This window comes from Xenopus laevis, chromosome 1S (genome assembly GCF_017654675.1).
Source record: "Xenopus laevis strain J_2021 chromosome 1S, Xenopus_laevis_v10.1, whole genome shotgun sequence".
NCBI classification, from domain to species: domain Eukaryota; kingdom Metazoa; phylum Chordata; class Amphibia; order Anura; family Pipidae; genus Xenopus; species Xenopus laevis.
This window is the reverse complement of record NC_054372.1, coordinates 94696852-94710980: the sequence shown is the minus strand read 5'-3', so window position 1 is coordinate 94710980 and position 14129 is coordinate 94696852. Positions and strand designations below refer to the sequence as shown.

General features: G+C 37.8%; 1 protein-coding gene across 5 annotated transcripts in view; it reads right to left on the bottom strand.

Moving 5' to 3' along the window:
* The window catches only part of pde4c.S (phosphodiesterase 4C S homeolog), a 306375-nt gene that overhangs the window by 24147 nt on the left and 268099 nt on the right, over positions 1-14129 (bottom strand). For 4 of the 5 annotated variants that reach the window (XM_041579924.1, XM_018243651.2, XM_018243653.2 and 1 more), the window contains 4 exons: positions 5889-6080; positions 4531-4567; positions 3841-3914; positions 2815-2864 (listed from right to left, as the gene is read on the bottom strand). In XM_041579924.1, coding sequence (XP_041435858.1) covers positions 2815-2864; positions 3841-3914; positions 4531-4567; positions 5889-6080 — 353 coding nt within the window. Of the gene's footprint in view, positions 1-514; positions 1000-2814; positions 2865-3840; positions 3915-4530; positions 4568-5888; positions 6081-14129 lie in introns of those variants that run through there. The other variant, XM_041579925.1, reaches the window with a different exon arrangement.

Below are 14129 nucleotides of genomic sequence, written 5' to 3'. Positions count from 1 at the left end.
AGACATCCTGAATCAGTACAAGGTTAAAGTATACAGAAAAGTATAAAATCCTCCACTAAAAAAAAAAAAAAAACTGTCAAAATGTATATAGCATTCAATATAATTGGAACTCTGCATCTATAGAAAGTCCTGCACCTTTGTGGTGCACCTATTTGAATTCAAATAGTTTGGAAAGCTAGTTGTCAATAAATTCTCTTTTATTGTGCAGATGGTAAATTCTGTGTAGCAGAGCCAAACCATTCTGCACTTGTATTCTTTTCATTATTTCATTATTTACAATCCTTTCTGAAAGAATGGTATGCTCCTTTGCCTCAATAATAACAAAATCCCATTTAATTATCAGACTATTTGGCCAGAAATGAAAGAGAAAACATTATTTGGAAGCAAGAATAGAATACAATCAAAGCTGGAACACATTTGTGAGACAGAATCAGTCATCAGTTAGCAGTGCAAATGCTACATTCTGAATAGTCAGTGCCCAAAACAGCATTACTTCTGCATTATTACTAGGTACCTTTCGCATCTTTGAATTACAAAGAAGTAAAATAAATCAGGAAGATGGAAGCATTCAATAACAATAAAAAGGATTCTAAAGCAGCAGGAGTCAGCAAACGTAGGTAGTACGTTGAAAGTAAATATCTGATGGAGGGAGCAGCCATTGTGGTGTTTCCATAGAATCAAAAAAAGGGTTAATAATACCCCCTGTATTTTGTCCGTGTGAAAAAGGCTGTAGCCGGTTCCGAAAAAGTAGAAAATGACTATTCACACAATGATGATGGTATGTATATAATTATATACATGAGTCTGCACTATCTATACTTATGAATACAGATGTCTCTCTATAAATCCTGGCCTGGCAAGTAAGGTCCCTGTGAATTTTAAAATATGTGCTATGTTGTGTGCCAGCATGGTGCTATATATCCATCCCAGGTTTTGGCAATAGCATCCGCCACAGGAAAAGATAATAAGATAGTAAGGTGGGGAGCAAAGGATGGATGGAGGGAGACCAGGCCCCAAATCACCATGGCAACAAACATGAAAACCCTCGGCTTCCCTCCAGTTTAACGCTTTGCAAGCTGCTCAGAATTATACTGTGTTATACTGTGAACCGAAGCTCTTGAAAGACCTCTTAATAACTGCACACAATGCATTTGTTTCTTTTTATATTATTTACTCCTATGGTAGGTACATTATAAGGGAATGTAATAGATAGAACTACTCATTGCAGACAAAATGAAATTATTATAAAGAAGTTATGTTGATTTGTATTTAATTCCACGAAAATATAAAATTTCCTGTTCCTAGTGCAACTTTTTGTTGGTTGTTCTAAGTGGCCATAGTGTACCATGGCGAGAGCTGTATTTTGGTCTGATGCTGCCCTAGGCATGGGACCTCCAACTGCCCCAACTCTGCCAATCACAGGATAATGGGGTACCCCTCCCCTCTGCTACATCCCATAAAGCTGCCACCCTAGGCACAGGCCTATAATGAGATAAATTCCTGATCATGCCGACCCTAAATTATAAGCTAGAGGGGCATGATTTATTATTACAACTTCCTTGAGCTTTATGTGCACCTTTTAGCGCAGTATAAAAGACAAAGCTGTATAGCGGAAATCAGAGGTTATCAGACAACAGATTTAACCCCCTTAGTGGGGGTTCAAAGCTGGTTTATGGAAAGTTTATTTGCTGTTTTGTGACTACAGGGATCACTAAAATTATGAATGTTTTCATAAATCTGCGTGGTAAGGACCCAAAAAGTCTGGAAACTACTAGCAAACCCCCTACTTGCTTGCTAGAGGAAAATGAAAATAGTTTGGTGTAGTTGGTCAAGATAATAAAATGGTCTGTCCCTGTAAAATAGGGCAAATTTCAACTGGATCTGTGCTTACTGAATACATAATTCGAACCTTTTTTTCTCTGTAGAACTGTATGAAATTTTCTGTAAAGTGATTTTCCCATCACTTTAACCTAAGCCAGGGCACTGAAGTGTACATATGTGTTAAAATAATTTGATAGTTGTTTATGGGGTGAGCTTCAGGAAGTAAAAAAACTCATGGGGCCTCCTGGGAGGGGGAAGTCCCCAGACACAAGCTCTGTGGTCTTATCAAAAGAATGTCTGACGTCAATAGTTTCCTATTCTTTCGTCTGTGTGAAGTGGGGCCATTCTCATCTTTCTAAAAGAAGCAGAGAGCTTTATATACACTAATACCAACAAAAATCTGTTTTACAAAAAGGACTGATTGTTAAACTTAACCATGACTGAGTTTTGAAGCTAGCTACATAGTTTTCATGCTTTAAACATTTTCTATTTCAAATTAAAATTCTTTAGGATGTATACAAAAAGCAGCTTTGTGGGAAAGTGAAATGGGATATGTATAAGAGACACAAATTTTAAAATGTACACAAAGTAAAGGAGACACAAAATGTATGTTTCTCATATATGAGTGTTTATATAACTCCATGCAGTTGAAATGTATAAAACATTTGTAAATAAGTCTAAGATATAAGTGCTACCAGCTTCATAGCCTAGTTGTTACAACACTGTGGGGTTGGTACAATAAAAGGGGCCAAAAGCAGAGTACTGGGGCTTATTTACTTTACATCTTGAATATCACAGTAGTACTGGGACTTATTTACTTTACATCTTGAATATCACAGGAACTATAGCAGGTTGGCTGCTGCAAGCACGTTCACAGATATTAACGAAAAACATTTATATGAAAGTGGGGCAGCATTAATGTGCATAATCTACATAGCAAAGCATATTATTGTTTGTGTCCAATAATGCAAATGTGATCAATTCCATTCTTACCAGACAGGTTTGGTTTACAGGCTGATTGTTGATTGCTGCCAGATGATCTCCTATGTCAGAAAAGGTGGATATTAATCACCAATTAGAGATGTCACAAAGCAGCCACAGGGAAATGGTGTGGGAGCTCCCAAAGGTAGGTATGGGAATGTAATGCAATACTAGTGCAGAATAAATTGCAAGGGACCCTGTTCAAGGGTTTTTATAGGGTAATTTGGAAGAACCACTAGACAAAATCCTAATGCTCTTAAATCAAAACCTTATAAAGCACTAAGAAAAGTCTACAACGTGTTTTCCAGCCAAGCCTTGCACTTGCACTCTGTGGTTTGCACCTGAAAGTGCACCTCTTTGAGCTACAGGAATGGAACCTTCCCGTAAATACAACGCTTCTTGCACTGAGCAGCAGGTGGACATCCCAAAGTTGACCTCACAGTTGGTATAGCTTCAGCTTCTTTATGTAAGGAAGTAAAACAGACAAAAAAAACTGTAAACAGGTCTACATTATACCTGCTGAAGATGGATAACTGTATTCAGTAATTCAGTTTGGCAAAAAAAGAAACTGGCTGCTCAGTCAGGATCGGACTGGGCTGGTGGGACACCAGGAAAAAACCCTGTGGGCCCCCCCGGCCCAGAACTGCTTCCACCTGCCTGCCTCTCCCGGCCCCAACCGAAAGAAGAAGCAGGTACACATGGATCGGGAGCGGGTTGCAGGCAGCGGCTTTGAAGTTGGCAGGGGGAGGTGGGGGACCCAGAGCGGGGCGTGTGGGTCCCTAAGATGGCATCCCCAATGGGCCTGGACCCCCCCAGTCTGACACTATGCTCAGTAGGAATGGTGAAACTGCTTGCTCAGTAGAAAACTCCCCAGTTATTGAAAATACTATCCAGTCTAAAAGCTCAACATGACAGTGCCCTTTAAATTCAATAACTTTGGCCCAAAGTATTATGAACTGTCACTGCATATCAATATTTATTATTGCTGATTTTTGGGGATTTTTCCATATATGGGTTCAGACAAAAAAGTTTACTCACTTGTTGGATACTCGATCCTGTAAGTGGGTAAGTATTGCAAAGTTGCTCCGCACTGTCCTTAGACTTGCCAGAACCTACAGGAGAGATCAAATATGGGTAATTTAGTGTACATTTGTTTATCATTCCACAAATAGACTGCAGTGCCTTTTTATCGGCATTCTAGATTTTTGTTATGGTCCCACTTTAAATTGCTTCATACGATTCTCTGTGATTTCCAGCATTGAAATAAAGAATGACTGGCAGCCATTTGAAGCAGTGCTGTTTCCAAAGCTGAACTAATTGTCCATATCAAATATAGGGTTTCCATCTCTAGTCCACATAGTGCACATAGCATTTTAATTTATCTAAATATTTTTTCATTGAAAATCATATCATCTGGTCATAAACCATATCCTTTATCTCAAGCATGTGGGAGTGGAAGTAATAGAGACTTTTTTATTAATTCTATGCTGGATTTACTAATAATGCCCAACAACCTGGTTTTCAGAAAGTGGCTGGACAGCCACAAAACGTGTTAAGCCTATGGTTCTTTAATGTTTCTACTATGATGTGCCGTTTTTAATGGAATAATAAATATTGGAATTTTTATTATAACACTCCACTACATTCTGTGGTGCTCCGTGTCTCTGCATACAGTTTCATCAACCTGGCTATGCCCATTCTGCAGCAAAATCAATCATTGTTACATACCTGTGCAAAGGGAGTAACTATCATGTCTTCTCCATGTCTGAAAGATAATGCAGAACAAGTAAATATAATGGCAGTGAAACATATATGTTATTACAGTAAAATTAAATATTTTGTCAAATAATGGCAAGTACATAATTAATCCTTATTGGAAGCAAAATCATCTTATTTGGTTTATTTAATGTTGACATGATTTTCTAGTAGATTTAAGGTATTAAGATGCAAATTATGGAAAGATCCGTTATCCAGAAAACCCCAGGTCCCAAGCATTCTGTACAAGAGGTCCCCTACTCTAAACATATATAATACAGTCTTTGATCTCCAAGCCTGAACCGCTGCACATAATTACTGAATTACATTAATCAGATTCCAATAATAAACTGTGGTTACATTTTTATGGCATAAGTTTTTATATTTATGGGACATAAAAATCAGTTGATCTGTGCTTCTTGCTCATTCTACCAATTGCCAAATAACTCAATCTGCAAATTCCGGAAAGCTGTTTTTGTCTGTCTCAAGCATATAAATAGGGGGAGCTCTCATTCTTTTATATGCAAAAATGAGTTTTGGTATGAGTTACTAGACAAACGTTGCCTGCATTTCCATACATTTGCTTTAAGAAGTTAAGAAGCAACCTGCCAAGATTACCCAAATCCATGACTCATGAGTACAATAATAGAACCAGATATTTTATTTGTTTTTGCTTAATGGACAAGGGAAAGCATATTTCCCACATAACCTCATTGGGATGCGACCAGATGGAAGTTTCTAAAAGTGCCCTTTTGTCTACAGCAGTGACCAGCCAAACAAGCCTGATGACTTAGGAGCACTCTACTGTCTCTAGGAGAACACTAAGCTCCTAATCATAAATGCTGGCCATAAGCCTTGGATACTTCTCTATAGTCTTTAGCTACTGGACCTTCTGGTCACAGCCTAATGAGTGGACAGGAGACAATCAATCCACAGGAAATGTCATTATTCTACTGAATAAAAGTATATTTCAATTGTAGCTTTAAACTTTTATGTGACACCTGCATAACTGCCACTCAAATACCATGGAAACAGCATTGATGAGTTTATGTTTCCAGATTAAATTAATAAATGTATGGTTGTGTACGCAATCCTATATAATAGTAGTATTCGGAGATAAACTGCAATTAGCTGTAATTTACAACATATTAAAAAATCATTGAAACACCCTCTTAAATAATTTCTTAACTGTACATCTATGTATATGTTTTAAACACAAAACTATATCTGTTGAGAAATATTCTCATTCCTAGCCTCCAGACTCTTATAGATGTGAATTTCAATTAACACTCGGTTTTTTGCCAGTACAAGCAACTCTTATTTATACTTACAGATCGCTGGCAATGGATGAGTTCCTAGACATAGCTTTGGGTGACAGGTCATAGTCACTATCTGAGCGGTACAGGAATGATTCTCGTCTCTGGCTGTGTGGAAAGTTTCCCTGCAGTACCAGTCCCGACCCGGGGCTGGCATGGGACTCAAGAGGGCTTCTGCCTGAGGAAAGGCCATTCTCCACATCAAAGCTACAGAGGGAAAAAAATTGGTGTTAGTAATGGAACAGATGCCACTTAAAAATACAAGACCTTCTGAGATGGCAATCTATGTCCTTCCTCTGAAAACAGAATTACTGGCCTTACAATACATACTTGGATTTGGATTGTTCTGGGGAAATTGAATATTTGGAAGGCATGATGTCTCCCTAATTTATTATAATTTATTATAAATTATAATAAATTATAAGTTGTTGGTTGTTCCTTCACTTGAAATTAAATTCAGATTACCTGCCTCACATAGTATCGTATTTGTTACAACAAAAATGTAAAAAAAAAAGCTATCAGAATTGTTGTGAGATTAACATGACATTTGTCTGCATACTGACTAATGTCAAAAAGAGATGTACGCAAAGTCAGGAAATGATTTATACCTGGAGGGACAAAAATAGTTAAAGACCATGCCTTGTCATACAGCATTTAAAAAAACCTACAGTGCATGTGACTTTAAGTATGTGCTTTATGAATGCATGCCTGTTTCATTTATGACTCTACATAAGAGAAAATGATGCCCTCACAAGCATCATCATGGTATTATTGTCACCTCAATACCTATACTAAGTAGTCTTAGTATTGTCTAACGTTGTAGGTTATAGAATGCAAGCTTTTGGGACTACTTAGGCCCCTGCTTCAGGCATGAATGCCTATGCCAAGCTGCATATTTGGATAACTCCGTATGCATGCATATGAAGATCCATTAAAATCTTTGTTGCTGTACCAAATATGAAGAATTGAGTAATAAAAGCAACAAATGAATTAGTAATAAAAAAAAAATAAGAAAGAAAGTTGTATGAAAACCTGCTTATTGTGTGCAGTTTACATATACTAGTATACAACAGTTAAGCTTTCTGAATTAAACAAGTATCACAGAAAGGTAAATCAGCCTGGAAATTTTTTTCCATTTAGTTGGCCTTGTGACATGCTGTTCTCAAAAAATATTTAGCACAAGTTGTCAAAACAAAATCCAGTCTGATTCAGACCTATGCAATGCCCCAATATTATCAACAGGGGGCGACAACAATGTATTAAATCAGTCTAATGCAAGAATCTGAAAGACAAGATGCTTATTCCAAATGGAATGTATTACTTAGTATTGAAATACAACTCTAATATTTAATTTTTAGTGTAACGAAAAGCGTTCTTCCCCCGAAGCAAATTCTGTTCCAATAAAGAATGAACTTAACATTATCACATGGGGCAAATCTCTGAATCCTTCAGTGCAGCCTTTGAGAGTCAGAACACTGACCCCAAAACTGATTCTCTTGCAGCTGAACACTTATTATCCCTAGAGGACACATCTTACAGATATGACTGTGGTGTTCTAACAGCTGACTGCAAGCACTGGGAAAAACAACTTTAGATTTTGACCCTCTCAAACAACACCTAAGAGTTAGGAGACCAGCAATAAACAATGTTGAAAATCCTCTGTAAAAGCTGAACTGTACCATTAGGTGACATTTTTGCATCTGTGAAAGTCTGTGAAGATTTTAGTCATATATTAAAAAAAGCGATAAACAAATGTAAACATACAGAAGATGTAGCCCTGCTTTTATAAGATTTTTTGTGGGTCTTTTTGACAAAATCAACGTCAGTTTTAATTGCTGGTTTCCATGAGGAAGCCCTTTATGAGGGGCTTTGGAAAAGCTAATTGAACTGGGAAAGAGGCCAATCCTGGCCCTGGTCACAGCACAGGAAATGAACTGGAACTGGAAATGAACTGGAATGGTGAATGAGAGAGGGGCAGCCACGGCTCTGCCATCTGAAAGGAGTCCAGAAACATCTCTGCTAAGGGTCAAAATTTACACCATGACCCTTGCTTCCCCAATACAATTAGCTTGCTATCATCAGCCATGCAGCACTGTACTGACATTTATGATCCTATTTATTGCCAGCAATGGGCTGTGATTCCTATTCAGTGACCAATTAAATTCCCCATGAAAATAACTCTGGCTGATAAATGGATACACATCTAGTCAAAGGAGAAGTTGTTACAAAATGTGGTTTCATAGATTTGAGTGCCTGATTTCATTTTGTCCATATTGAGTGCTCCACGGAATTCTGTGTGCTGGAGTAGTTATTCCATCACCAGAAATAACTTTGTGGTGTTTGTGCAAATATATCTGAATCTTAAACATTTACATAAAAATTGAGGTAGGAGTGTAATTAATTTAGAAATAGTCGATTTCTGAAAATGTTTGTTATCTAAATGTGATCAGTCACCTTTCCATTCTGCCCATCTTCAACATAGACTTTGGATAGCTATTTGTTTGCTAGGGACATGCAGATTATTAAATACAGGTATGGGACTTGTTGTCCAGAATGCTCGGGATCTGAAGTTTTCTGGATAATGGATCTTTCCGTAATTTGGATATTCATACCTTAAGTCTACTAAAAAAAATCATGTAAACATTAAATTAACCCAATAGGCTGGTTTTGATTCCAATAAGGATTGAATTGGCTGCAGGGCTTACAAGACTTGACTTCCGGGTTTACTCTGCTGAAAAGGGGCATATACAATTACAGGGAAATTATATAATTGTCATCATACCCTGGGTTCCTGCCAAGCTTCAATGGATTACCCATTTCTGTTGCAGGGAATGTCAACATAGACTGTTAATAGTGCGCTTTGTCTGCAATCATATGTTCTGCCCGTCAAAAATATTTTTTTATTCTAAAACAGTGACAGAAATGTTGCAATGTTAAAACAAAGTTAAAAGTAAACTGGGGAATGACTAGATGTCTATGATAGATGGAATGATAGAGTATAATTTACAGAACGTAAGTGAAATGAGTTAGAGCTGACTTTAGGATGCCTGAGAAGCCCAGCATGACTTTATTTATAGGAATAGTAAATGCTTGTATTAACATGACATTGTCAAGACAGTATTAATTATAGGAATACCACTTGTTTCCGAATGAGTGCTGCACCAGCAGTTAATAGTTTTATTATGTTCCATATTCATGTTTGTTTATATGCATACCCATTGTTAGGCTGCCACTAGTGATATGCAGGTCGGGCTTTTTCATCCTTTTGTGTTCCTGCTTTATATATATTCCTGCCTTCCATGTATGTGTATACATACTCACACATAAATGCTCATGTTCCTTCAGCAGGCTAGCACTAACACAATGATTCCTAAAAATGAAATTTCAGTCTTTGTATATGAACAGAATTAAAGGAACAGTAACATCAAAAAAGTGTTTTAAAGTAGGCGCAGCACTATGTTTTTTGGATGTTTGAGGCAGGAAGAAGCTGGCAAACCAAAGGATCGGGGTGCGGATCTGGGCTTGGTTTCCGCCGACCCTGCAAATATGGGATTAGTTATTTACCTGTGGGATCCAGCATTCCAGACCATTGAAGTGTGCATATTCACTCCAGAGGTTTTATAGATGGAAAACTGAACCCTGTGCAATAAATGTATTGAATAAGGACTCTGTGCCCATAAACTATACCAGATATTACATTAATAATTAGTAATTTTAATGGCATTGATTACATTAATTTACACAATAAGGTCTGACCCAACCATCACCAAGGTCTGTTTTGAGGAACAATAGAATATTCACTAACCAGCCACTAATATATCTCCATACCATGATCTGACACTAAAATTGCTAAGAAAACTAGAATGCACAAGGTAGTTGAATGGTTAAAATGTGTATCCTCATAAAAGAGTTGTCTGTGCATCTCTCCCTGGAGACTGTCTGTGCTGCTATCTTTATTCTGCGTGGGAAGGATAGCAGGTGCAGAGGAATCTACAAATCAGTTCAGCACTAGGGGAACCAAATTTAACTGTCATTCTGTATACCATACACACGGTTTTCCTTCTTTCAAAAGCTTTGGTTATATGGAAGCCATCATATACTTTGGGGGAAAATACGCCCTGCCAGTCATAAAGTCGAGGAGACAAATGGGTATATGCAGTGGTCTAGGCAGACTTATGGCGTCAAGCACTCAGTATTCCTTTACCCTTTCTTTAAACTTATATTTATATTTTATGAGGATAAACAGGATTCCTCAGCCATAAAACAGGGTCAGAAGGCAATACAGGATGAAGCTGAGGAGGACGAGCAAGTAGGAGTTTCCTGTTCTGATGATATTTTTACCTACAGCTCCAGTTCCACAATCTGACATCCTGTGACTATATCAATGATTCTTCACCTTTTCTCTGCTGTATAAACTGGTGGCACCTTAAGGAAAGGTCTGAGCACCCAGCTAACAATCTACTGGCCAATAAGTACTATGATAGTTATCTTCACTTTTTCCCTTTTTCATTATTTCATATGTAATTGTACCAGTAAAGCAGAGTGGTCAAGTTGGGGGGGATTGAAATTGGACATCGGATATTTATCTGGCTTTTAACTTTACAGCCTCCAATGCAAATGGCTATCCCTGCAACCTCCTGAGACACCTGGTCAGTATCTTGTAGTGCATAATGCTCAACATCAACTTCTGGATCTTCTCTTAACTTTCTTCAGCTTAGGCCAAAGAGATTTACAACCCATATCCCAGTTTGCTAGCTAGTAGTCTGTAAATGTGCCACTCTGTGTTTCCAGGCTATTATAATCAGACGAGTGCAGACACAAAGTAATTTTAAAAATTGCCGTGTTTTCAAGCAACTAAAATACACAACACTTATGTAGTAACACCACACTTCCCAACATTTTGGAAATAGAAAGAGGGACAAAAAGATTTGCAGGAGTGCAGTGAGGAGCGTGCCAATTTTTTTGACCATGCCCATTTGTGTGGTCACAACTCCTAATTACCATGTTCATTTTACAAAATTTGGCAGGTTATGAAAGACTGAACACATTTCTGTGTTTTTTATGTGTTATTGTAGTTTTGCTAATGAAGATGTTGCCCTTTATAATGCAAGTCACAGTTTCCCCAAGAGACCTGCTTATCTTAAATAGTTACAATTGTTTCTTTGCTTATCTTTAATTGTTAAAATTGTATCTTTGCTTGTCTTAAATTTTTACAAAGCTGCTGCCATGTATTTTGGGCTCTTAGCCAAAAGCCAATTACGTTTTAGAAAAATGGGACAGGTGGTAAGGTATGAATAATGCCTAGTTACTACAAATAGGATTTGCAAATATAAAGCCTACATATAAACATATGTACAAGGAGAAATAAGAAAGCTCAGCTGACAATAGCAAAACAAAACCAACAATATTTTAAAATAACAAATACGATAGAACCATTTCAAATAGTATCAATTAAATAGGATTATAATCATGATGCCATTACAGGATGACAATATCCAAAAGCTTAGCATGTTGTAAGATTGTCAGCTTCCAAAAATACTATAAACAGAGATTATTTACCGAAAATAGTTAATTCAGGAGCCAAAGAAGCCTTGCTTGCTAGTTTAAAGGATTAAACCACTATTAAATTAGGCCCTTGTGTGTGATAAAGCAGCTACTGGTTAATTACGAGATTGATCTTAAATATGTTACTGACAATATCGCACTCTGTCCTTGGGGAAAGACATCCCTTTAACATGTCAGAACCATTATTACCCTGCACCTAAGAAAGATTAATCTTTAAACATGGCAGTCTCACAAGTACAATTTCCTTCTAGCAGAGATTTCTGCGACTTCCAATTGTTCCCTAAATAAACACAAACCTAACAAATGTTTTATTAGCACTTCTGGGTGTCTTGGAAAAATGTTATCTAATTTTAAATTACCACGGAGAAAGCATTAATTAAGTAATTTTCCTTACTACCAGCCATCTGCTCAACTTCCAACAGAATAAATAATCATTGTGCGTACCAGTTTAACCATGTGGTAGCAGGATAGATGAAAGTCAAGTCTAGACCCTGTGTAAGAGCTAATTCACGACAATTTGTCAGTACTGGCACTAATAAATAGCTTGTCTGAATGTTTGTGGCTCAGCAATGGCTCAGCTTGTGGCCATTCTGTGTCATGTCATAATACCTTAATGGTATATAAATGATCTGAAGCTCTGGCAAGAGCCTTAGGGTACCATGGCAAAAATGATCTTATGGCTTCCCAAAACTTTAGAAGATCACTTTTTCCCCTAACTTAAATTAATATAAATACTCACTGGAGAAGAGGCACTGAAGGGGGGATGCGATAACTATGTACAGGTATAGGATCCATTATCCGGAAACCCGTTATCCAGAAAGTTCCGAATTACGGAAAGGCCGTCTCCCATAGACTCCATTATAATCAAATAATACAAATTTTTGAAAACGATTTCCTTTTTCTCTGTAATACTAAAACAGTACTTTGTACTTGATCCCAGCTAAGATATAATTAATCCTTATTAGAAGCAAAACCAGCATATTGGGTTTATTTAATGTTCACATGATTTTCTAGTAGATTTAAGGTATGATGTTCTAAATTATGGAAACACCCATTATCTGGAAAGCCCCAGGTCCCAAGCATTCTGGATAATAGGTCCCATACCTGTATAAATATATAAGGGGACCATATACTGATCTCTCTCTAATGCTGATTTACAAGTAGGTTCTTGTAGCAGCCGTAAGACATCCATTCCTATTATAAGAAAGATGGTCCAGCCTTATATTCCGGGTTTTTTACAGTGTAATCCTTTAGACAAACTAACATATGGTTGAACTCAATTGATATTTGTCTTTTTTAACACTTAAAAATGCATCATGTTATATTTTAAATCAGAATGCAGGAATTCAGTTGTACCAAACTGCAGGTCTGAAGGGTCATGGGTACAACAAAACAGAATGAAAAAGAACAAGTTAGCTTCAAAACTGGGCCAAGTAGTATTTGAGCCCTCTGCCCCCACTGCTCACTGCCAGCAAGACTCTCAACCCAAAGCCATCTTCTGCTCACTCTTGGTCCAAAGAAAAGGCCACCTCAAACCATACACGTCCATGAAGAAGACATCTGTTTGTAAAGCTCTTATTTTGTGTAGATCTATAGAGACTCAAATACCTACACCTGCCCATGTCAGTATTAAAGTATACTTATGGCTCTACAGTTTGTTTGACCATGGTGTTTAAGATTAAAGGTGGCCATACATGGGCAGATTTAAGTTGCAGATTCGGGTCCTTTAGATCATTTCAGCAGCTTATCTGCCCATATAAGGGTCCCCCAACTAATATCTGGCCAAAAAATGGCCAAATGACGATCGGGCAGGTTTGATTTTCCTACCGGATCAAGGACCGGTTTGCTGAAGGTGGCCATAGGCATTAAGACTTTTCTCTCTTCAACGACCAATTTTAGTGCGATTCGACAAATCTGTCAAATTATTGTGAGGTTAGTGGACACTGAACGATCGTGCATCTAACGATTTTTCATCCTACACAGTTCACAGTGAAATGTTTCCATTGTCCATTTGTTTGCAGTGCCAAGCAGGCAGCTACCCACAGTTTTCCTGAACTTCAACTAGACGCTTGAAATGGTCTGTTTAGTTGACAAATTGTACATATAAATGATCAGTTCAGGATAAGCTTGGTCTTACAATAACGAAGATCTTTTAGAAATCTTAGCATCTTTGGCCACCTTTAGAGCTCTGTTGGTGGGGCAAGGGGACGGTTTAGGGTAAGGCCACACAAGGAGATTCGGGGGGATTGTAACCTATGGGGAAAAACGCTGAGGCAGTTCGGGGAGATAGTCGCTCAAAAGACAAGGCGATTAGTCGCCAGGCGACAAAATCTCCCCAAATCTCCTCGTTGGACTAGCCCTTATATAACTATTGTGGATTTTCAGTTATGTTTGGCATGGAAATCTTCAAAGCCACGCAGATTTGAATGCCCTTTCTGATCTGCTATATAAAAGTATTTTTGAAGGAACTGCAGCACCATCTGTTTTATTAGCAACCTTTATGAAAAGGAGTCCTTCTGTGTATTTCGAGTAAATGTATTTTTCTCTGTTAGGGAGCTGATCTGCAGTGAGCTAGAATTTTCTTCAGAAATGTAGCTCAGCACCCCCCTATCCAGGAAAAATGATTGTGTCTGTGGGAGGATGATGCATGCAACATTCACTAGTACAGTTGTCTGCCGACACTCAGGTACA